This window comes from Silene latifolia, chromosome 3, assembly GCF_048544455.1.
Source record: "Silene latifolia isolate original U9 population chromosome 3, ASM4854445v1, whole genome shotgun sequence".
NCBI classification, from domain to species: domain Eukaryota; kingdom Viridiplantae; phylum Streptophyta; class Magnoliopsida; order Caryophyllales; family Caryophyllaceae; genus Silene; species Silene latifolia.
The window spans coordinates 16,422,096-16,446,532 of record NC_133528.1 but is presented as its reverse complement, the minus strand read 5'-3'; the positions used below and the strand labels follow the sequence as shown (position 1 = coordinate 16,446,532).

The 24,437-nt window shown below is 35.7% G+C and overlaps 3 protein-coding genes across 3 annotated transcripts; 2 read left to right on the top strand and 1 right to left on the bottom strand.

The window, feature by feature from the left end:
* Positions 1-78: 78 nt before the first annotated feature.
* LOC141648748 (uncharacterized) lies at positions 79-3,316 on the top strand. Its single transcript, XM_074457465.1, has 5 exons — positions 79-1,332; positions 1,380-1,556; positions 1,833-2,081; positions 2,278-2,425; positions 2,736-3,316. The coding sequence occupies exons 1-5, from the start codon at positions 79-81 to the stop codon at positions 3,314-3,316; spliced, it is 2,409 nt and encodes an 802-aa protein (XP_074313566.1).
* A 3,397-nt stretch (positions 3,317-6,713) lies between these two features.
* On the top strand, positions 6,714-12,419 carry LOC141647299 (glutathione synthetase, chloroplastic). Its single transcript, XM_074455434.1, has 12 exons — positions 6,714-7,184; positions 7,911-8,080; positions 8,223-8,298; positions 8,476-8,606; positions 8,743-8,865; positions 8,940-9,050; positions 9,180-9,248; positions 9,325-9,394; positions 9,912-10,033; positions 11,076-11,215; positions 11,296-11,488; positions 12,050-12,419. Exons 1-12 carry the CDS (start codon positions 6,846-6,848, stop codon positions 12,171-12,173), a joined length of 1,668 nt encoding a protein of 555 aa, XP_074311535.1. The 5' UTR covers positions 6,714-6,845; the 3' UTR covers positions 12,174-12,419.
* A 371-nt stretch (positions 12,420-12,790) lies between these two features.
* Positions 12,791-17,194, bottom strand: LOC141647300 (phosphoglycerate mutase-like protein AT74H). Its single transcript, XM_074455435.1, has 2 exons — positions 16,517-17,194; positions 12,791-13,596 (listed from the first exon to the last, which is right to left on the bottom strand). Exons 1-2 carry the CDS (start codon positions 17,001-17,003, stop codon positions 13,097-13,099), a joined length of 987 nt encoding a protein of 328 aa, XP_074311536.1. The 5' UTR covers positions 17,004-17,194; the 3' UTR covers positions 12,791-13,096.
* Positions 17,195-24,437: the final 7,243 nt, after the last annotated feature.

Below are 24,437 nucleotides of genomic sequence, written 5' to 3'. Positions count from 1 at the left end.
CTTCGGAAATGGTCCATTGAGAAACGTAAGGCTTGGAGTAAGGAGTGAGATTGTTTTGATGAACGTATTGTGGAAGCTATGAATTACGCCATTAATACGGGAAATTCAGATTTAGCTGTTCAGGTTAATAATGAGGTGACAGAATTTGCTAGAGCGTCGGCTTTGTATTGGAAGCAACGAGCGAAGATGAATTGGGCGGTTGAGGGGGATACTTGTACTAAGTTCTTTTTTAATTGGGTAAAGGGCTGTGCGGGACGAAATTTTATTCTTGGGATCAAAGACACGCTGGGGATTTGGAGTTATGATCCAGTTTGTATTGGGAATCTCTTTTACAACCACTTTTATGCTATTTATAATCCGGTTAGTGATGATACTGCTACAACCTCTTCGGATACTCATATTGCTTCGTCGTCCTCATTTGATTTTCCAAGGTTGGTGGAGCATGATGTGCTCTTTCACCAGGTAAGGTCTATTGTTAAGGAGGATGATTTAGATTTCCTGACCAAAACTTTTACTGCTAAAGATGTGAGACGGGCGGTCTTTCAACTCGGAGCCTTAAAATCCCCGGGACCCGATGGTTTTCCGGCCTTGTTTTTCCAGAAATGCTGGCATTTTGTAAAACATGATGTTATTGCGGCGGTTTTAAATATTCTAAATGGTGGTGTGGTTCTTAAAGAACTTAACAGGACTTTTATTACACTTGTTCCGAAATGTGAGAGTCCTGAAAGGGTGGAGGATTTCAGACCTATTAGTCTTTGCAACGTTATTATGAAGGTGGTCACGCGCTGCATTACTAATAGGATGTCTAGGGTTATGAGTTATCTGGTTGGTGATTACCAAAATGTTTTTGTTGCTGGTCGGCATATTGGGGATAATGTTCTTCTTGCCCATGAAGCGATTCAGAATATTAATAAGCACTCATCTGGGGCTTGCGGGAGATTTGCTTTTAAAGCAGATATGAGTAAGGCTTATGATCGTATTCGATGGGATTTTTTACACCGTACTCTTATTTGTTTCGGGTTTCCTAATAGTTTGATTAATCTTATTATGAGTGTTGTCACAACGGTTTCGTATGAGGTTTTGGTTAATGGAGCCCCTTTGAAGCAATTTCAGCCTAGTTGCGGTTTACGTCAGGGAGATCCGCTATCGCCGTATCTTTTTATCTTATGTATGGAAATCCTGTCTCAAAATGTTCTAGCTGTTGAAGTCAATAAGTCTATTTATGGTATTAAGTTATCAAGAACTACGCCCCCTCTTACACATTTATTATTCGCGGATGATTCTATTTTCTTTCTTCAAGATAAAGAGGAGGCTTACAGTAAGCTTTATCTCGTAAGCTTTATCTGATCTTGGCTAACTTCTGTTCGGCTTCGGGTCAGATTATGAATGAGTCTAAATCTGGTATTCTGTTCAGTCCAAGCACCACGATGCGCTCTGTGAGGGAAGGATTGAGGGTCTTACATATCTCAGAGAATAAGGGTATTGGTCGATACTTGGGTATTGATACTGATTTTGGTTCGTCTAAAAAGGAGATTTTCAATGCGCTCATTGAAAAGGTACGACGCCATATTTCGTCTTGGAATGCTATATTTCTCTCACCTGCGGGTAGATTGACTTTGATCTCTTCTGTTTTGTCCGCTTTATCGAATTATGTCCTATCGGTATTTTAAATACCGGTAAGTGTGGCAAATAAGATTAACTCCTTATTGTCACATTTTTTGTGGGCTGGAACGAGATTAAGGTCCACGATCCATTGGTGTAGTAAGAATTTTATTAGCCTTCCAAAATCGGAAGGTGGTCTTGGAATTCGAAATATTCAGTGTATGAATCAGGCTCTACTAGGTAAGTTAGCTTGGAAAGTCTTGTCTATGAAAGACTCTTTGGTAAGCCGTGTTTTTTATGATAAGCTTATTGGCAATAACAATCTTGTGATGCTTGGGTCTTTAAAGTCTTGCTCGTATCAAACTTGGGGTTGTAAAAGTTTATCTTTTGGAATGGAGTTGCTTTTGGCTCACTTGGGCTGGAAACCTGGTGTCAATTCAACGCTGGGTATATGGAATTGTGGATGGGTTGGTGGTGAGGTACCGCCTCAAAAGACGAGATTGGGATTTCCGCCGCCAGGCTCGATGTCGAAATTATACGGTTAAGGATCTTCTTACTCCTTCGTTGTGTTGGAATTATGAGCTTATCTTTGATTTGTTTGAACCCGAGTGGGCTTGTCGGATCTGTGCCATGCCTATTTGTACAACTGCTATTGATGATTGTTTTTTCTGGAAGCTTACTTCTTCGGGGATCTACTCGGTCAAAAGCGGTTACGCGGCCTGTCTTGCTTCTTTTCTACGTGTTCATAGATCGTCTAAGGATGGGAGTAGAATTGATGCCTCTACTAAGGCTTTTTGTAAAAAACGGTTATGGCGCTTACCAGGTCCGCATGTTTGGAAGATTCTTGTTTGGCGAATTTTGACGGATTCACTTTCGGTGGGAGCTGAATTTGTTAAACGGAATCTCATCATTGGGTCGGTGTGTCCTTGGTGTGGGGAGGATGGTTTGGTGGAGACTTTAGAGCACCTTTTTAGGGATTGTTTTTGGGTTAAGCGTCTTTGGGCGTGTTACGTGATTGGATTAAAAATTGGATAAATTTTTTCTACACAAAGGAGGATGCATCTAATACTGTCATTCGGTTCCTTTCTGATCTGTGGAGTCTATGGCGTATCAGGAATGATTTGTGTTCTCAGGAAAGTCCTTCTTGCCTGAGTACTTCTTTGCATTTCTTTCAAACTCTACTAATGTGGCTTTGGAAGCGGAGTCACGGCTTGTTTCAGCAGTCTCGACTTTGGGGGTTGCCTGCTACGATCCGTTGGGCACTTTGAGGAATGAGATTAGTAATCATTTCCCGTTCTTTTTGGTAGGAGAAAAAGGAACTTGTGCTCCTTTCCGAGTTAAAGTTGATGCGAGTTGGGTAAGTTCTTTGCATGCCTCTGCAGGTTGGATTGTCTATGCACCTAATGGGGAATGTTATGGGACTCTTGCCATAAGTTTTGATGCTGAATCTGCATTACAAGCTGAAGCGATTGGTATTAGGGAAGCGTTGAGATGGGCTGCTAGAAGTCATATACTTCACTTGGACTTATCCTCTGATTGTCTTCAACTACTTCTTCAACTTGCTAGAGTGGAGTCTCTGCACCACTTGGTCAAGGGGATTCTGCATGATATTGAGTCGGACCTCTTGTTGTTTCATTGTATTTGCTTTAGTTTCATACCGCGTCGTCTTAATAAGGTTGCCCATAACCTAGCTCGGGCTAAATTGGGATTGTAGTGTGCTTTCTTTTTACAGCTGCCAAAAAAAAAAAAAAAAAAAAAAAAGGTAGGTAATCTTTGCCCTCTATTACGACATTGTCTAGCAGACCCGAACATCTTTGACCTTCATTGTTCATGTCGATCGTGAGACGGTTTCATGGACTACGGGAATAGGCATAAGTTCACTCTTCGTTTTTCTGTCCAAACTATATAACTTGACAGTCACATTCTTCCCAATTTCTGCATACACTCAAGTTGGAAATTTTACCATTAATCATGGAGTCCAATACTTGCAATTTATGGTTATGTAATACTCCGTATTAGAAATGAAATACCGTTGATGTTTTCGTTGTTACTGTGAATTGTCATTCGGTCAATGGAATTCTCGACGGTCTCTATCATGGGTCATTCTAATACAATCATTTTATGTTCACAATACAAGTGTAACTCTGCGTGCATCAAATCCCCTTAATGTGATCCGTCATAGGCGAGACCATTTATCGAGTCTTAAAATAAAGTTTGTTTCAATGTTCCAAGTTTAGTAACATAAGGGAATATAGGTAGGAAAAAGACCTACAAAATGTCCCTTTTGAGTTAGGACACTTGCGTCTTGCTTTTGATTAGGCACTATTTCTCTCACACAAGACAAGAATATATGTATACCTTCACTTGCACTCCACTCCTTGTAAGTTTTAGTAACTTGTTATGAATGCCTTTGTTCCCACATAAACTCATTTTTCCTCTTTGTAATCATTCATACATTTCATTCAACGCGCACCTAAATGGATCAACAACGAAAGCATAATCTTCAACCCGCGGGCATTTGCCACAGGTTGTTCTGTTTCTTCATGAAGTCCTTGGCAGCACAAGCTACCAAGCCAGTCACCTTAGGCTCTCCGATCATTAACCAACAAACCCGCTCCCCATTTAAGGGACGCGTAGATGCTGAGAGCTTGGTGACAGTAGAAATTGAAGACGAAACACGTGCATTGCTCGATAACAAGGCCGGTGAAGGGTTTACAGGCGAAAATGAGATGACTAGGACTAAAATGCCGAGGAAAATGGTTAGCATTAAAGACGAACCCGAGATTATAAATCATCCAAACAAGAAAAGGAGGAAGAATGAGAGGCAAATGTTGAGTTTGGAAAGAGGTAATGAGGAAGTGAGACCATTGAGATCAATTCTGAAGGTGGGTTCAAAGTTAAGTGAAACATCAGTTCAAATGATCAGTCCTAAGCATACAAGGAATAGCACCTTGTACTAATTGGAGTTATGTATTTGCTAATTAGGCTATTAGCATATGTTAACTTGTTAATTATTATTTATTTCATGCTAAATTTTTATCTAACTTATGGTAAATGGTAATGGATTATGTTTGGCGGATTGCTTTGTAATATTGGTAACTTAATTGGATAAATTTGATGTCAAAGTTTTATACCCCTAATAAATGGATTTTTAACTTTGTGCGGAGTATGTTAATTAGACACTTTATGGAGTATATTAATCAGACTTGTTTAGAATGATCAAATACAGATGTGTGTTTAACTATCAGATCTAATTATTTATGAAATATTTGCCTATTTTGGCTTAAAATGAGGTGTCCAAGTATCATATCCATAGCCGAATGTTTAGTGTCAAACACAGGCATGCGAGGAAGTAAGAAGAGTTAGAGTAGCATAGATTAGAATTCAGTCCATTTGCTTAGAAAATGGAGAGGTCCGCCTATATCCTTTCTAAGCATTATCTAATAAAAAACAATTCCTCAACACCCCTTTATTTATGTGCATAAATTCCCGTTGAATGGAAATGGAGACGATCTTGGTTCTTCCTAGTTAAAAACCACCCAATGTGTTGCAATTAACTAAGATTCCAAAAAACGATGCGTGACTTGACGAGTATATTTTTCAATGTCTTAACATACAAGTCCCTATTTATTGTCATGTTAAATAAGAGACTACTTAAAATAAGGGAGTGAAATCAGGGATTCGATTAGCATTGAGTTAATATAATCCTGTCGGTAGGCGATCTGTAAATATCACTATAAGTCCTTAAAGCGACCGATGGTCAGCCTTGGCCTTGAACTGAGTAAGACATACCCTTAAACCTAAACTTTTTCCAAACCGTAAAATAAGGGAGTATCTATTTATATATTTCAAACAATTAAATTTTTCGACTCTTAAGTGATTGTCGGGAAAAAACAATAATTAATCAACAATTGATCCTTTATTAGAGTTGGACAATAGTGCAAGCTAGCCTAACCCGGCCCAGCTATCGCCCAACATGTCAATCCACCACTACCTCAACTCACTCCCATATATGGGATGGTCCAGGGACAAGGGTGACCACGCCCGCCCCGACTTAACCCGATTTCCACCTCTACCCTCGATTATGCATACAAAATAAAAACGTAATTTATTTTCGCAGTACAATTTTTACTCATTACAGTACTTTTTACACTAACCTTTCCATTTCTTTACCCTTCACTAAAAAACATCAAATCTAATTCTCTCTGCCTTCTCTCCACCTTCCCTCCATTATCGAGACTTTAAACTTCGTCAACCTCCTTAAAATTCTTCAATTATGAACATAATTCAAATGAATAGCATGTATTTAATTCGTTAATCTCATATTAATAATTTAATTGACTCTTTCTTACAATTTTATTCCTTTTTAATTAAAAATCCCTTTTTAATTAGGGTTTATATCTATATTAATCAAGGGCTAATTAGTGCGGTATGGCCGTATGATGGGCTTATTTGTGGTTCTTTATGAACAGGCGTGGCTGGTGTGCATCGACATCAGTCTGCCGGTGACGTAAGAGTCGTCATTGGAGCATGGTATGATGGTAATGGTGTTTGGCGTGGATTTGCTTTTGTTCAACGTATTGTGCAGTAATGCACTAATGCCTTGAAAACACGTACATACGATGGTAATGGTGTTTGGGGTGGGGTACTAGGGTGTCTATTTTTTTTTTTCAATGTTTTTTCAATGTAATACGTATAAGTTTACGAATATAGTACGTGTTTGTAGAATGTTTATGTATGTAGTACATGTGTTTGTAAAGATAATTCATGAATGAAGTACATAATTTATCAATGTAGTACATGATTAATTAGGGTGGGTGATATTAGAGGATTATGGGTAAGTGAAATTAGAGAGAATAGTTTAGAGAGAAGTTAGAGAGGGAAAATGGGAGGGGAAATGAGAGGGGTATAATTGTCAATATTGTACTGCGATGAGTAAAATGCGTACTACGAAAATCAACACCCAATAAAAATTTTCATTCTTTCTTTCAAGTAAACAAAATCAAATTCTCTAATTGAACCTCCTAAGTCCTAACAACTTCGCCACTAAAATCCATGCATTTCATGAGATTTTAAGATTACTTTGCACTTTCGTCATCACTCATTAGGCATCTAGGCACATTACTATTGCCTTTATGTCTACATACAAAGAACATTAAACTCTTTTTGTGCCATATGCAATTTGACCAAATGTCCACTCAAATGTAAGCAGTGATGCTTCCTTTTGTACTAAAACAAAGAATATGGGAATTGAAGCTTTAAATTTCTCTTCCACTCCTTTAACTTCAAATCAAAATCAAATATTCTCTCTATCTATTAAACACAGATCATACTCCTTAAATCCCAATTCTTTTTCATTTCATCCCAATCTCCCACAATTTAGCATCAGAATCATGTCTCAATCTTCAGTTTTCCCTGTGAATGGCAGCAAATTAGATTCAATTGACATTAAAAATGAGATTTTGGAGGAACCCAGTTTGAATTCTCATGAGATTGATCCAAATTTGGTTCATAAAATGGTGTATGATGCTTTGGTTTGGTCTTCTTTACATGGGCTTGTTGTTGGTGATAGAAATGTGCAGGTTTGCTTCATGAATTGACTGTTACAGTGTTATTAACATGTTTAGGATTTTGGTTGAATTTGATGTTTTGTGATGTTATAGTGTTTCCTTATGGTTGTTTGATATGAAAGCTTGGAACTTTTGATTGTTTTCTAATGATTCTGTTATCAATATATATGATGACTACTTGTTATTCAGACTCATTTAGGTGTATCCAATACGGGTGCGTGTCCAAGTGTCAGACTCGGCTATTTTCGTGAAAAGTATGCATATTTGGCTTAAAAATGAGGTGTCCAATGTCATATCCATGTCTGAGTGTTGAGTGTCTGACACGGGTACGCCAGGAAATAAGAAGAGTCGGAATAGCATAGGTTGAATACAACATTTTTATGTTCATGGGTTGTGTGATATGAAATTTTGAAATTACTGTTAGTTTCATGTTATTAGGTTATGAAAATATATGATGAATTTAGCTAGTTATAAGAGTTTTGGTTAGGAAGTTGCAGTTTTTAGTGCCCATTTGAAGTTTAAAGGTGAAATACTTCCGGAGTATTTTCTGATTTTTGTAGGGAGGAAACATAGTTGATAGTTGTAGATGAATTTCTCAGTAAGGTGGTGGTTGCAGGAATGATGCTTCAATATGCTAATGTCTTAGCTTCTTAGGGGGATTAGGCTAATGACTTATTGCAAATAGTTAATTTAGGATCGGATTACGGGAATTGATTCTATGTGGTGGTTAAACTGCAGAGATCAGGGATAGTCCCGGGTGTTGGGATGGTTCATGCCCCAATCTCACTGTTGCCCATGTCATTCCCGGAGAGTCATTGGAGGCAGGCATGCGAATTAGCTCCGATTTTCAATGAGCTGTTTGATCGTGTGAGCCTTGATGCAAAATTTCTGCAGGAGTCGTTAGAAAGGTTGGTTTTCTCCCTATTTGAAGCGTGTTTTAGCTGGTTCGATCGTGCTTTTTGTCCAGACTAGCTCTTTAGTATGTTTGATTGGCGGATTGGAATTGTGAATGTTTAATGGTACTTCGCCTGATTATAATAATTACTGCAGAACAAGAAAAGCTGATAATTTTACCTCGAGACTGTTAGATATTCATTCCAAGATGATAAATATGAACAAGAAAGAGGTCGGTGTGTTTCCTCTTTACACTTGTAGTTGCAATGACAAGTCTAGTACTAACAGAACTATAAGCTTAAAGTGCCAAATTAGTTCGAATTTCAGACCCTTGATTACTGGTGAAAACTTGACTTGTTTACTTGTCTAGTGAAATCTGATTTTTTTTTTTTATTTGAAAATATCATAGGAGATACGCTTAGGTCTACATCGTTCGGACTACATGCTTGATGCACAGACCAAGTCACTTCTCCAAATTGAGTTCAACACGATCTCGTCTTCATTTTGCGGGCTCAGTTGTCGTGTCAGTGAACTCCATAGGTAAAGATAGATCGTTTTCTCTTCTCCCTCTTAAAAGTGCAGAATATCCAAAGCTCACGTTACACGTTTTGTAATGATTTATATACGGCAATTAGGAAAGGCAGCCCTCTGACAGATTGGTTGTTTATTCATGCAGAAACTTGCTCACATGCTACGGGAACCAGCTTGATTTAGATTTCAAAAAGGTCCCTGAAAACACGGCAGTTGTTCAGTTTGCAAAGGCGCTTGCTGAAGCTTGGAAGGCATACAATAATCCAAGGTTTGGTTTGTTGTAGTATCTTTATTCTATTCCTGATGCCTGAGATTGTTGCTTAATTTAATATGAATTCGCAGGGCTGCTGTTCTTACTGTGGTTCAACCCGAGGAACGCAACATGTACGACCAGCACTGGCTCTCTTCTGTGTTGAGGGAGAAATATCCTTTGTTGTTTTTAATACAGAGTGTGTATAAAGTATAAACCTTTAAGGCTAAAAATACTGAACTGGTCCACATCAGACTTCCCTTGTGGCTCCGTTCACACCCAAAAAAAAAAAACTCAGGTTTTACTTAACTGAATAGTACACATGGCATTAGATCTGTCAGGAAAACATTAGCGGAAATTAAAGCTGAGGGAAAGCTACAGCCTGATGGAACACTTGTTGTGTAAGTATTCCCATGTTTTCTATGTGATTTTATTTTATGCCAGTCTCTTTTTTAATTTTTTCCTTTGCACTTGCAGAGGTGGGGAGCCAATTGCAGTAGTATATTTTAGAGCTGGGTATGCACCAACTGATTACCCTTCCGAAGAGGTCAGTACTTCCGCAGCAGTTTAATATCTTTGCTTTCACTAGAAAGAAAATCAATAGAAATTTGTACTTCTGTCTTAGAGTACTTTTCCAATTTACTCAGCTGCCCTAAAGGAAGTAATTAATGGATCACAGTCGATAGAGGGCATTTTGTCTGAGCATCACATTGGGGACCGAAACTTATATGAGATCGTCTATGTGTGACTGACGTATTAACCCTATAATTAAATGAGGAATACGTAATAATATGGGTTCGTCTCCTATGTTGGACCGTCTCATACAAGACTCATTGCACATGGGAGAAGGCCTTTTGTTTCCCGGCTCAAGTCATCATATGAGTTATAGTCAGATCAAATGCGATGGCTCACATGGTTGATGTTCTTTCTCTGGCCACCCTGGTTGACTGATGGGCGGATTTTTTTAGGGCGGTTCAGTCTAAGTTCTCACCTGACAATTGTATCCATACATATGGTTATTTCAGTGCTAAACTGCTAGCAATGTTTAAATTAATGCTCCACAGGAATGGGATGCTAGGCTTTTGATTGAGCAGTCATCAGTTGTGAAATGTCCTTCAATTTCATACCATTTGGCCGGCTCCAAAAAGATTCAGCAAGAGCTTGCAAAACCCAATATACTCGAAAGGTAATGTTCAAGTGAGTTGTGCTTTTATAAAACATTATGAAGTTTTCGTGCAAAATGTTTGATTTTGAATAATGATGGAATAAAGCAAAATGGTTCACCAAGCTGTTTGCGGTTCTTTTTATTGTGAAGTAAGAGTCAATTCATCGTCATTCTTGACGCATTTGTAAGGTTGTATTCCTTGGACTCCCCGTCGCCCCCCTCCATTTATTGGAACCTTTCAGGCTATGAGACGTTAATATTGTTGTATGAAGTCTCATGCAACTTCCTACGAGTAAGGATTTTTGGGATGCTTGTACACCTAAAGTCAGATTTCTGATCTATGCCCACTAGCTGAACCTCATACTGCTTACTTTATTGCAACCGTTATGATTAGTTAATAATCCCCTATTTACTAAATGAATAGGCGAAACTCCAACGTTTCCCGCCTAAAATATATTTCCTAGAATAGTGCTTGATATTTTTAGTATATACTATATGTGTGGACATGATAAGTTATAAATGGATATAATCTTTTGTATTTAATTCTGCACAAATTTATCTCCCATCTTTTTAGGATAATGAAATTCTTCTTTTAAATAACTTATTGATAAAAATTTACAGCTAAAATTAGTAAAGATTTGTAAATTAACATCATTAATTTCTTGGTACAAAAATTCAAAAAAAAAATATTCATTTTATTACTTCTTACGATTTAAATTTTTATTTATTTCTCTAATCAAAATACATTAAGGAGAAATATGAAAAATAAGTGAATTGTCAATTTAAATTTTATAAATAATACACTAAAAAGTAAACTCTATAAATACCGTGAATATATTGGACGGGGTCTATATTAGTAACTCTATATAAACACCGCGCATTCATTGCGCGGGATCTAAACTAGTTACTAATAATTGTTTGTGTAAAATTTTTGATTTACTGGAGTTTGAGTATTGCTCTAATACTCAAATCGTTTGATAGTAGTTACGGCTTCTATTTTTTGACTTGCTTCTTATATCTGATATCTGAACTCTGAGTTTGTGTTTGTCTTGTTCTAGAGCAGGTTTCTTGACAACAAAGAAGACGTTGCTAAACTCAGGAAATGTTTTGCGGGGCTTTGGAGTTTAGATGATTCCAAAGTTATTTCAGATGCAATTGAAAAACCCGAGTTATATGTGATGAAACCACAAAGAGAAGGCGGAGGTACCAATTACTTGCAAATGATCTATTACTGTTTTATACATATGTGACTGAAGGCAATACTGAATTATCTCTCGATATAGGAAACAACATCTATGGTGATGATGTAAGGGAAGCCCTGCTAAAAATTCAGAAGGGAGGAACAGAAGAAGACGCAGCATACATTCTTATGCAAAGAATTTTTCCGACCGCTTTTCCTGCACTTCTGGTACGAGATGGAATTTGTCACAAAGATCATGCTATATCGGAGCTGGGAGTATATGGTGCTTATTTGAGGTGACTTCATGCACATTGCAAGCTAGCTTACTTTGTTTAGCATGGAAATTTTGTTGTCGTTTTCTTGTTTCTTGTGATAAGTGATTGATAACAATTAATACTGCTCCGCGACTATAGTAGTGACCTACCTTTCCATTTCCATTGAAGCCGCAAGCCCATTATCTATTCATTGTCCTAATATTATGAAATAGCAACGGTTGACCCTGGTACTCCGACTCAGTTGCAAGTGTCGGATACAACTCATATGAGAACACATCTATTTTGTGTAAAAGTTTCTTGTTTTGCCTAACATGACATGTTGAAATGCTTCGATGTGGCTGTCGAAGCAGAGCCAAATCGAATTGCGGAAATAACTTGATGAATTGATACAATGCTTGATGCTTTTTTCATTATGATTTATCCGGACATCTTTGCATTTTCCACCCAAGAGAAAGCTTCCAAACATCTAACCTTTAAGGCACTCAGATAATGTTGTCGATGTGTGGAAGTGTTAACACCGGACTTGTGATTGATTCTTAGTTTGGTTTCTTCTGATGTTTTCTATATATTTGGAATATGCAGGAACAAAGAGAAGATTGTGATAAATGAGCAATGTGGGTACTTGATGCGGACGAAGGTATCCTCATCAAATGAGGGAGGGGTTGCAGCTGGCTTTGCGGTCTTAGACAGTTTGTATTTGAATTGATAGCTTTAAGAGAACATAATCACCATCACTCAAGTCGGACATGCACAATTGCAGGAAGGTGTTTTTAACACTGAATAAACACTAGCCCAATTTTTGGAGGAATGGTCTGACCGAACCGATTGTAATTTTTTTTACAGATGAATAGATGATCATACATAGCTTTAGCATTCATATAATCCCATTCATTATTGGATTATTGAATGCAAATATTTCCGATAAATGAGATGCAAAAGCTATTATGAGATACTTGTACACAGTACTACACGGCCTCAGGGTTTATTTGAGAAATTGTGAAATAGGTTATGCACCTCATTTAAGGATAGCCACAATTCCTCAAATGAGGTGTATAAGCTATTAAGGACGATATACGTTGTAGAACTCTCTTATTTGAAAATTTGTGTTACATCACCTATTACTTCCTGTGTTCGATTTGATTGTATACGTTTTTTAAAATATGTGGGCATTTTGATAAATGCATACAAATATACAATCAAATGGAACCGAGGAAGGATACACAAGAGTCTGAAGAAAGTGAATTTCACATTATGGCTTGCCTTGCTGGAAATTATGGCTTGCCATTGATCATGAACATAGCAGTAGTCAGTAGACCAACAGTCTTCAAACCAAATGCGAATTCATAAAACGCTTTGAGCAGTACAGATGATTAGCAAAAACTGCATGAACATTCACCTCACCGGTTTCATCAAAAGTAACCATGTACATCATAAAGAAGTTGGTGTTTCGAAATAACGGTGTATATCTATTTATATCAAAAATTCGTTGTTGCGACTTGCGGCCTAATCCACCTCCAACTGTGGTCATGGCTACCTTTAAAACCTTTACAAATTGGCAGCAATGTATGTTGCGACTTGCGACCAAGATATAATTCCATGAAACTCCATGTCATTACCAGGTATACTGAATTAATCATCACTGTCATCATCTTCAACACCATTACTGCGACTCCTTTCCACATTGTTGCGGTGAGCTTGATCGGCAGAAAGAGGAGAGCCATCTTCAGAATGGTCGGATCCCCCTTCTACACTACCATCTTCGGATTGTAGGTGATCAAAGAAGGCATCAAGATACCAAGGACACTTCTCATTCCATCCACCCCTCCGTGCATAAACCCTAGACTTTTGGTCGGCTATCATCTCCGGAGAGAGACCCCAATCGAGGAGTTCTTGCTCCGTGTGGTTAATAGCCAGGCTGTAGTCTCCTCCCTCCCCCAATTCCATCACTCGATACTCACAGTTCTTCGGGTTCTTGAGACGCTCAAACTGTTCAACTGTCCACTTAAACCACTTCATCAAAAATACACGCGAGCTAAGCCCGTGAGTTACTATTATTAGGTTTAGATCGTGGCCTGGTTCCGGATGAAGTCTATTCAGGTCTATGTCCCTCCACAGAGATTCCATAAAACCTGCAGTAACACAATTTGGTTATTTCATGAATCATGATCACTTGACAGTTGTACTTCAGCAAATGAAATGCATGATAATTCATATAACAGGAAAAACTGGGCATTCTGCCATAAGGAACAGTACTCATAACCTAAGTTCAGATTTGGTCTGCAGCAAAACTGCCTTATGACTACATTTACACCCCAACTGACAGGCACTGTAACTTTGTCATTACATTTGCAGAATCGATTTCTCTGACATTCAAAATTATCCCTTCAGTCAATTAACTCGATTCTCATAAACTATAATCAAATGAAGTTGACATGAAACACTTGAGATATTTAATCACCCATAACGTCACTTCACAAACATGGTCATCACTAAATCATCTACAGTCTGACTACAGAACCTGATAAAATCAAATTCATTTATATAATTTAATCCAACTATACAAATTGAAGTCACTCCACAACTTTGCATGAACATGTTATAGTTGCCACTTGGCCCTAATAGATTCCGACAGGCCGACACATTATTGTCGAACCTCAGTTGACTTTATTGTTATTATTATACAAAAATATATGATTGCACTTTCTACATCCCTGATTATATATCCACGTACTGATCATTTCCGGAGATTATCACAAGTGTACCAAATAATGAGTCAATGATGGAGAGATGGAAAGACATGGCATGTTAGCTAAATGATCAAAACTCTTTAAGTTCAAAGTATCCAGCTCATTGTCTGAAATGATGGATTCCCTACAACTACCTTCCTGTTTCCTATCACCGTTGTCTACTTTTTCTTGGAGGGACACCGCAAACCCCAAACAAATCCTTCTACAGGCAACATTCGCAACAAGCAACTCGTATCAAATGCGAATTAACAGCTGAAAAACAACAAAGTACATAACATGCTACTCAGAGGCTCCTACTTCCCTAATCAGGCTACCATTATTATCAAACTCGAAACTTTGTACCTCTAAGGCTCGAGCTAAAACAGTAACAAGAAGTTGGGAAACAATCTCTTAGCTTAGTGGCTTAGCATGAGATGGACCAAAAGGAAGTACTGAAAACTCCTAAAGTATACCTTCCACTCAAAATCTTGCAACACTAGAAAATGAAAAGAAACTCCTAAATCTTGCATAGGTGGCTTTTGAGGATTAAAATAAAAAGGGTTTGTAGCCATTCATAGACTAATAAAAGCAAAGCCAAAATTATCTCACCTAAACCAATTGCAAAGAATGAAAATAATATTTATGTAACCCCTACACCCTCAAAAGAGACAATTAAACTTTAACCAACTGCACCAATCAAACATTAAACAGGAAAAATTCCTCAAAAGGCAACCCAAGATAGTAAGACAAAAAGAAGTTGAACTTCAACAACAACAATTACCACAGACCCCAGTGCCTCAATGGCTCCTGCAAATTGCGGGGTAGAGAGGGGTCGGGGCAGATTTACTCTTGTGTAAGCAACATAAAGAGACTGTTTCTGAATGATCCGAGATGAAAATTGCGTTGAAAACTACATTGACTGACTGGTACGTCACAATAGAAAGACGCGGGGTCACTTTAGTGAGCCATTTTGCTTTATTTCATGGTAATCCGGGATAATTCAACAAAAAAGCAGTCACAAAATCAATCAAAACAGAGAATAAAGATCAAAATCATAAAGAAAGAACCTTTTAATAGCGACCGGAAAGAATATAAATAGATTTATGGGCTAGTGGTTCAGGAGATCCCAATCATGTGTGCCCTGATGATTGAATATCAGCTTTTGCTATTTATAAACTACTCAAACTGTCTCAAAGCAATCATAGCCAAGAATAGCAATACTACTAAGCTACCCTACTGCCTTTAATCTCCGAATCAAATGTACACAGTCTCACCTCCTCAATAAAAACACAGCACTTTTACGTCTTTATACACCTCTAAGACAGTCTCATGTTAATATAATGAGAGTCGGAAACACCAGCCTTTTCACTATAAACCAGACTCACATTCTTCAAAGAATAACTACATACCACATTAGTATATGGGTTTTTCTAACGTGTGCCCTAAGGGCGCACACAATAAACCAAATATGGAAAGATTCATAGGATATTCTCACTAATTATGGTAAACTAAGTTCATATTTGCATTTATGATGAGAATATCTATTGAATCTTTCCATATTTGGTTTATTAATGTGTGCCCTTAGGGCACACGTTAGAAAAACTCGTAGTATATTTCTCATATGAGTGGGTTTTACGAGCACAACAACTCAAATAAGATTGCACCTCACTTAATAATACTCGTACTAACTACTCCCTCCATTCCAACGAATTCCGATATAAATTTAGGAAAAATGTATGGAAATCATTAGAACGGAGGAATTACCTTATACAAATACTCCTATAACGGCCTCACAAAACCGTACTAATGAAACCGTCTTACATGAGAATTCTAAGATGGATTGATGGGTTTAAATGACCATAAACCCATAATCAAATAAAAAAATCAACCACTATTTAACGTATACGTCAAATAACACGCTTTGTGTACCCAATAATTTTTTTTCAGTAGTATGTCTCACGAGAGACCGTCTCTCACTAATATAGTGAGAACGTAATAGAAAAAAAAGAAATTTAGTGGACCCTCAACCCATCATGTGAGAGAAGTGTCTCTCAATAACGCTATTGAGAGACCGTCTCTCTGAAGTTTTGTGTCCCATCATGTGAAAGATTTCCCAATAACGCTATTGAGAGACCATTTCTCTGAAATTTTTGTGTTTTTTCAGTTGGTCTCTCTTGGGACGGAGGAAATGTGACCAGCAGTTGTGATAAAAAGTAATCATCCACGAATTCTTATCATAAAACTGTCACATTTCCTCGGTCAGAAACGAGAATTTGCGTAATTAAATCAAAATAAGTTAAAAAGAAAGAAGATGAGACATAACTGGAAACACGATCATAAACATCAGCAGCAGATTCACCCTCAGGAAACCGATAAAAAAACCTCCCAAACTTCTGCCTTGTCTCCTTAATAATCTTCATACTCCCAGCAACCTGAAAATTCCCAAAATCCTGTTCTCTAATCCGACACTCTTCCCTAACACCAATAATCCTATCTTTGGAGAACGACCGTCCGATCTCCCTAAGAGTGGATCTAGCCCGTTCATAAGGAGAAACATAAAAGTAAACCCGCCAAGAGGCAGAATTAGGATCGGAATCGAGAAGACGTCGAATGGCGGACCCAGCGTGTCGGGATTGGGTTGCGCCGAATTGGGTTAAAGGGATCTTGTGATCAGGGGTAGTGGAGTAGGCATGTTGGTCTGTGTTACCTTGGCTTTCGCCGTGGCGGACTAGGATTATTCGTTTTGGGAGTTTGTGTTGGGTGTTATGGCCGTTTTGGTATTGGTAGCGTGGTGATGGGGAGTCCGCCATTGATGGTGGTAGTGACAGTTTTGTTTGTTAAGACTTGTGTTGTTATATTTGATGTGTTGTGTAGTGTCAAATGTGTGTGGAATAGGTGAGTTTGTTGTGGATTAGTTATATGGGGTTGCAAAATTGCGGTGGAGGTCGAGTTGTAGGCTTGTAGGAAACGAGAGAGAGTGGGTATTTTGCGTTTGGATCTCAAATAATAAAACGCGATTCTAAGACTATTTTATAGTACAAATTCTCATTATAGACGAATACCATTTCTCCTCACAAAATACTCATTTGCCATAAAGTGGGAAGCACATGAGGGTGCCCTACCTTGTCCCCCTACCCATTTTATTAGAGGTCTTTACCCGTCTATTCGCCCCACCCGTCTATACCAAGACCTATTGATTTTATAGTTAAATGCAATTACTTTTCCTTAAAAATAAGTCATGATAAGTTGTAATACTAATTGGACCATTGTAATTATATTTGACCATAAATAATTACAAAATTCCGTCGTTTTTGTAAGACGAAAATAGTCTATCTGAAATAAGAATTTGTAAATGAGAAGGGTTGACTTTGATCGGTCACTTAAACGAGTATATCAGTTTTAAAAAAAAAAGTTAAATAAAGATCACTTTTATGGAGTTATGGAGTAATTGTCTAAGACCATGCACAAGGAAGGTCAATTGCTACCTTACTTGGTCACACTAATCACCATTCATAATGAAAATTATTGTGATCTTTGGGGAGAAGAGGTCAATTTGTGACCTTTGGTGGAGCAAATTGACCTACCTTTTGACCTTATATGTGGAGTCGTGGAGATATGAGATTGGTCGACAATATTAATAATTAATAAAAAAAAATATATGAAAATGTGATATAATGTGGAGAAATGTAATTGGTTGGAAAGTGAAAAATGATTGGGTTGATGACCTATGTCGTGACCTTCTGCTTGGGAGGGTGAAAGTGGGTTAAGATAAATAAAGTGGGATTAAGAATAAAACCGGGTCGCGACCTAATTAGCGCGACCTCTGCTTGGGGACGGTCTAAGGAATAGTGAAAGTTTGTCTCTACTATTATCAAGTGATATGGAGTACTTCCTTCGTTCCATAAAATTGTTTACGTTTGCGGTTTTGTACATTATTCATAAGTGAGGAGAATATTCAATACAACTTTATATAAAATAAAAGATAGTTATGTGAGTCTTTTAAATTGTCTTACCGAGTGCATTATAGATATCAAACTTTTATATTTTTTAGCAATATGTAACTAAGGATATGCATAAAAGAAAACGAGCATTGATATATGTATATAAAACAAACGTAAATTGGGGTGGAAAGGAAAGGCAAGTACCACCTTCAAAATTTCAGAAATAATTTGTTATTGATACTTATTAGTAGCATTAATCTTCAATTGGATGAATGGTTGGAATTTCACTTCCTAAATATTTAGATTCGTTTTAATAGTTAAAACGGATATATCCGGTATAAGAAAGACTAGTTAGATCAATCACAGATAGTTGTCAATCGATTGTTACTTCATCCGTTTTAATTATTTATTTACTTTTTATATATATATTATTTGTAAGGAGTATTTTAATAAAGTTAAATAAATTATTGGAACACATAAAGTATATAAAATTTTCAGAAAAAATGATGGAAAACAGATAACCGGACTAGTTAGAATTTTTTTATCATGGACTTTGTAGGTTAAGCAAATTCGTGATAGGACCTCAGTGAGTGTTTGATAAGATAAGTTGTCACAACATCTTATTGAAGACGGCGATATCCGTCATAAGCTTGTGACGGATACCATTTCCTCTCACAAAATACCTATGAGAGGTGAGTGGAGGAGCACATGGGGGTGCCCCACCTTGTCCCCTCTCCCCTTTTTGTGAGAGGTCTTCAGCTTGTGACGCGATTAGCCCGTCATAAGCAAGACGCTTTGAAGTTAGATAACCATGCTCTAAAAGCTACACGGCTAATACTCACTCTTATTCTAAATCAGTTAGTCTTGTTGAAGACAAGTCGGAGCAAGTGAAGGGTAATGCCACTCGCAAAACGGATATGGGGGACAAGGTGGGGGCACCCCCATATGCTTCCCTCTCTCCTCTATTTGGATCATTTGTGAGAGGAAATGGTATCCGTCACTCCAAAGTGACGGATACGTGCCGTCTTCAATGAGATTTTGTGATTCTAAATAACCTTCCTTATTTTCTTTTTCGTCTATTTACAATACCTTCTCTATTTCCTTTTTAGGTAAGGTTTTATGCTTATTTTAAGTTTTAACCACCTCACCCCACAATACCCATATCAATACTATATATTAAATCCAGAAACCAAGGGACTTCAATGTAATTAAAGAAAGTTATACAAAGTAATTATACTATATAATTTTAATTCAATAGCACCGTGTGATGGACCCGATTAAGGGATCTCAATGCAAATATTATATAGTTTGGGTTAAAATTAAATTATATAGAAGTTTGGTAATTTTCCTAAACATTTGTAAGAGACTAAAACATGGTCAATTTCCTTAAAATAAAATAATTAATTAAGATGGTCAATTTCCTTAAAATAAAATAATTAATTAAGATGCTTGGTAATTTTCCTAAATATTTATAGAAAACTAGAAGATGGTCAATTTACTTAAAATAAAATAATTAATTAGTATAAACATACACACTTATGATATTAATTATTATCATCATAAAATTATATATTAAATTTAAAATCTATGCAATTTTATTAAACTTTTTAGTTCATTAGATGTATAGAGATGTTAATTATTTAACATACAAAAATATAATAAGTAGGTTATAAATAATTCAAGTTAGATTCCATAATATATAATATTGCATAATTCTTTCGATTTGATTTAATGCATATATGTAATATATTTATATAAATATATAATCCTCTTAAAATTGCATGCCTAAGTAGTAAAAATAATTTCGTCAGTAAAGAAAATAATTGTAGTAACATTGGATATAGTTATATGATTTTTTTTTTGGTGAAAAGATATAGCTATATAATAGTAATCACTCATTTGAATAGTAAAAGTAACAATTTTATCAGCGAGATTAGTGAAAGTGGTAGAAATAACAACGGGAGTAGTGAAATAATCAATATTAATGCGGCAATAGTGAAAGTAACAATAATTAGGTGGGAGTAGTGAAATTATCAATATTAATGCGGCAGTAGTGACAGTAACAATAATTAAGGCGGGAGTAGTGAAAGTAACAGTGATTACGGGCAAGTAGTGAAATGTTATTACTATTGTTTCATTAATAAGAGTAAAATATTAATAGCGGGAGTAGTGAATTTGTTTCAAAAAAAATTTCATCGTAATTTTAGGATATGTCATAGAAAATATATTAATGATAAATTTATAGGTTATGCAACTTTAAGTAATTTTATTTAATGAAAAAAAAAATTAATGGTAAGTAGAGGTAGCTCGGGCGAAACCGGGCACCAATACTAATTTTATGCTTATTTTAATAACCTCACCCCACAATACCTTCCCTCTCTCTCCAATCACTTCACCCAAAAATAATTCTTTATACTTATTTTAATCAAACCTTTAAATTTTGTACCAATGACGAATAGGGAAGATTATCCGGAGAAGGACGGAGTATCTTGTAGTGGTTCGTAATGTTCTATTTTGTAGACGTCTTTGTCGCTTTTTTAACGCTAAAGCTTTACTCCATTAGGGCTTTGTTTGGTAAACAACGGATAAATTTTAGCATAAGCAGATTGTAAAAGCAGATTATAAATGACAGATTTTATCAGAAGGTTTGACTAACATATTATAATTAGCAGAATTAATTTGAGTGTTTGGTAATTGACAGATTATGATTAGTAGATTGCTAGTTTTTTTTGTAAAATGGAGAAAAATTTCCTATTTTACAATATGCTGGGGTAAGCAGCATATTGTAAAACAGCATATTGACCCCAAATATGCTGTTTACCAAACACTAAAATTAGTATATTGATTGGTCAAACATGCTAAAACCCTTAAATATGCTAAAAATTGGTCAATATACTGTTTATCAAACAACCCTAATATAGTACTCAGTAGTAATAATAAGTAAAGGTAAAAGAGCAAGTTTTCGTTTGGTCCTAGTGTGAATATTATAAAGTCGCGTAGGTTGTCAAAAATCAAAATCATGGAGCTTTGCGCATTACTTCTCTAGTGTCGAGTTCAAATACTCCTTTTATTACGGTCATTTGTTGTCCTATTTTATTTTGAGTGTCTTAGTTAATTGTTATCTTTTACATTTAAGAATGAACTTGTTGAACAACTTGATCATTCACACTCAATTTGATCCACTTGTCATTTAGTAATTGACCTCCTTCTCTTCCTTTGGTCTTTATGTCAAAACCAAAGAATAATAATTGACCGGAACTAAGGGAGTAATTATAGTCGGCGGCGAAGGCATGGTTATAAATTAGAGGTGGTGAAATTTTCAACCGGCGAGTAATGCCAAAATAAGTCGAAGTTAGAAATTAAAGTTCAAATATTTAAATGAATATTTTGGAGTTTTCTTTTTACAACGAAAACAAAGTCAAATTTTAATTTACAGTTTGGGTTCGACAAATGAAGTCAAATTTTGCGTATTTAACTTGTGGTGGTTACGTTATAAGAACACTGTTCTTAAGCCACTATGATATAATGACTTATTTATTTATCTTTGGATTTCGAAAAATTGTGTGACAAGGAAGGTAAAAAATGTTATAATTGCCGACTTACGAAATATAAAATAAAAATAGAGTATGATGGAAGAAAAGACAAAATTCCACCAACAAGTATCTAAGATGTAGAGGATGCCCATAATTTGTGAGTTAAATTTTCAACTTTCGTAATGATTTAAGCATGTCGGTAGATGACGCGGGCAGCTGGTGCATGATTAGCAGCATGTGAGTAGGGTTTCGGTGTTCCGTTAACATTAATTTTTGTTAGTTTGTGTTATGCAGTATGGCGTCGAAGTGTCGAACCTTCGTAATGTACTAGCGCACGTAATGACCATATTTGGTAGTACTTTTTAACTTCTAAAATAAAGAGTCTTGAATTGATCAGTACGATATTGATCATTGATGTTAGATTTAATCCGATTACTTGAATTGATCAGTACGATATTGATCATTGGACATTGATGTTAGATTTAATCCAATTAAAGAACCCAACCGATTGAATGACCAATCTTTAAAATTAGATCTTTTAATAAATATGTAATTATTTTGGATCTCCTAACTAGTGGTGTAGAGATACTAGCTAGGTTATTGGGTGTTACCATAAACCATAATGAGGTGGTTATATATAGTCTCCTAACTCTAATACAATCATTATGCATTAAAAAATCTAATGGATATATTTAGATTACTAAATAGTACGGCTCACACTTTTTGTTGAGAAATATGGTATATTATACAATTCCCAATAAACTAAAAGATTAAGAATTACTCAAATTTTTCCCGCTTAGTTGATTGACAAAAAAGTGGGCCTCTATTGAAAATAATTTTTTAATTGATTCACACAATTCCGTCAAATGTTGAATAAAATCATTCATACACAATTAATTTACACAAGGTGGACCCATACTAAATAAAATCTTCAATCAAATACCTATTTTAAAAAAGCATTCGCACTGCCTATCTTTAAAAAAAAAACTGAAAAAAAATGTAAAATACGAAAAGAGTATACAAGATAAAATCAAAAAGATAACATATTGATATGTTAAAAAGAAACAAAAGCAAAAAAACAAGGATTATATACTACAAAATGTCAAAATTATATACTGATATAACTTTATTGCGGTATATCCTATAAGAAACAAGTATATCCTATAATCCTCTATTTACTAAAAGAATAGGTGAAACTAGGAATTTTTCCGCTCAAATCACCCTCAACTACAAATTGGGCCTCAATAGCAAATAGGTTTGGTTATTCTCAAATATTGGGCTTAAATTTTTGTTTATTCTATACAAATGTTGCCCTACTTTATAATTCTTATTTCTCAATATTTGTAGAGAAATATATTACACTTAAAATACTTCAGACTACCATGTATTTTACGCATGCTATATTTCATAATATATGTCAGTTTGTAAGATTATTATATATTTTACTCATATTATTATTATTATTATCACATTTTAACCATAAATATATTTTAATTATTATATTAAAGAATTTTCTCCATCACAATTATCATCGAATTCTTTGAAACATACATCGCCGAAGTGACGAAATACTATTTAGTGTAATTTTATAAAATACAAAAATCTCCCTAAAATACAGCACCAAATACACAATATTTATTAAAATTAGTAAATGTAATGATATTTTGATTTTTCGTATGTAAAATTGTCCTTAAGTTTTCCCTTTTCTATCTTAATAATTAATAGAACACATCAATATTGTAGACTTTAACAGTAAGTTTAAAGTGTAATTATTAATAATGCTAGTTTCTCTATATATATATTAAAATCTAAAATACCGTGCATTTGCACGGGATCTAAACTAGTTTTATACTATAAATTATATACTACGAAATTAACTCTCTAAATATTGATTGATGAAGATTTTTGCAGTATATTATACGGAATTACTTTTTTACATACGAATTTTACTCTTTCACACACATTTTTTCATTAACTTTCCATACCATACCCTTTTTTCTAACCTAAACAAATTAAGTGTTTTATATGTACATTTTCCCCTAGAATCGAATTTAATTGCTCTAAAAACTTAAAAGTGGATTATACTTTTCCAATGAGTGAAATAATTTAGTTATTTAGCAATTATTAATTTGTTTTGTTGAAACTATTAGGGTTATCAATTCGTAAAATTAATGGATAGTTTATCAATTAGGGTTTATGTATAGTTGGAAAAAACCAAGAAGTAAAGGTTATAGAGTTTCAATTAGTGCGAACCCTGACGATTGCCGATTTATTTGACAAAATATGAGTGGCCAAATGATCCAGTGAGGATTGATTAGTAGTGAAGATTGATTAGTGGGGCAATAATGCAAGAACTAATATCAGTCGCATATCATAAGTGGGCCAGTAAATGGGTTGTCAAATCTTGCACTCTTACACTTACGTCGGATCATGGTCGGGTGGAGCACCGCGTCGACCGGAGTATGGTTGGACGGATTGGGTTGTTGGAGGGAGGTGTAAGGAAAGGAGATGAAAAAACATCAATTGGGCGAGGGAGGAAAAAATGGTAAGGGTATAATTGTAAAATGCGTATGTGAAAGAGTAAAATCCGTATGTGAAAAAACACGACCCATCCCAAAAATACTAATTCCTGGCGCCAGGATAAGATTAGGATATTCACTATATTGGTATTGGTATTTATTTGTTATTAGTAAAAATAGTATTTTTAAAGGCTGTAAATGTATTTTTTTATTATAAACAAAAAAGTAGTAATTATTTTAAAAATTTGTAT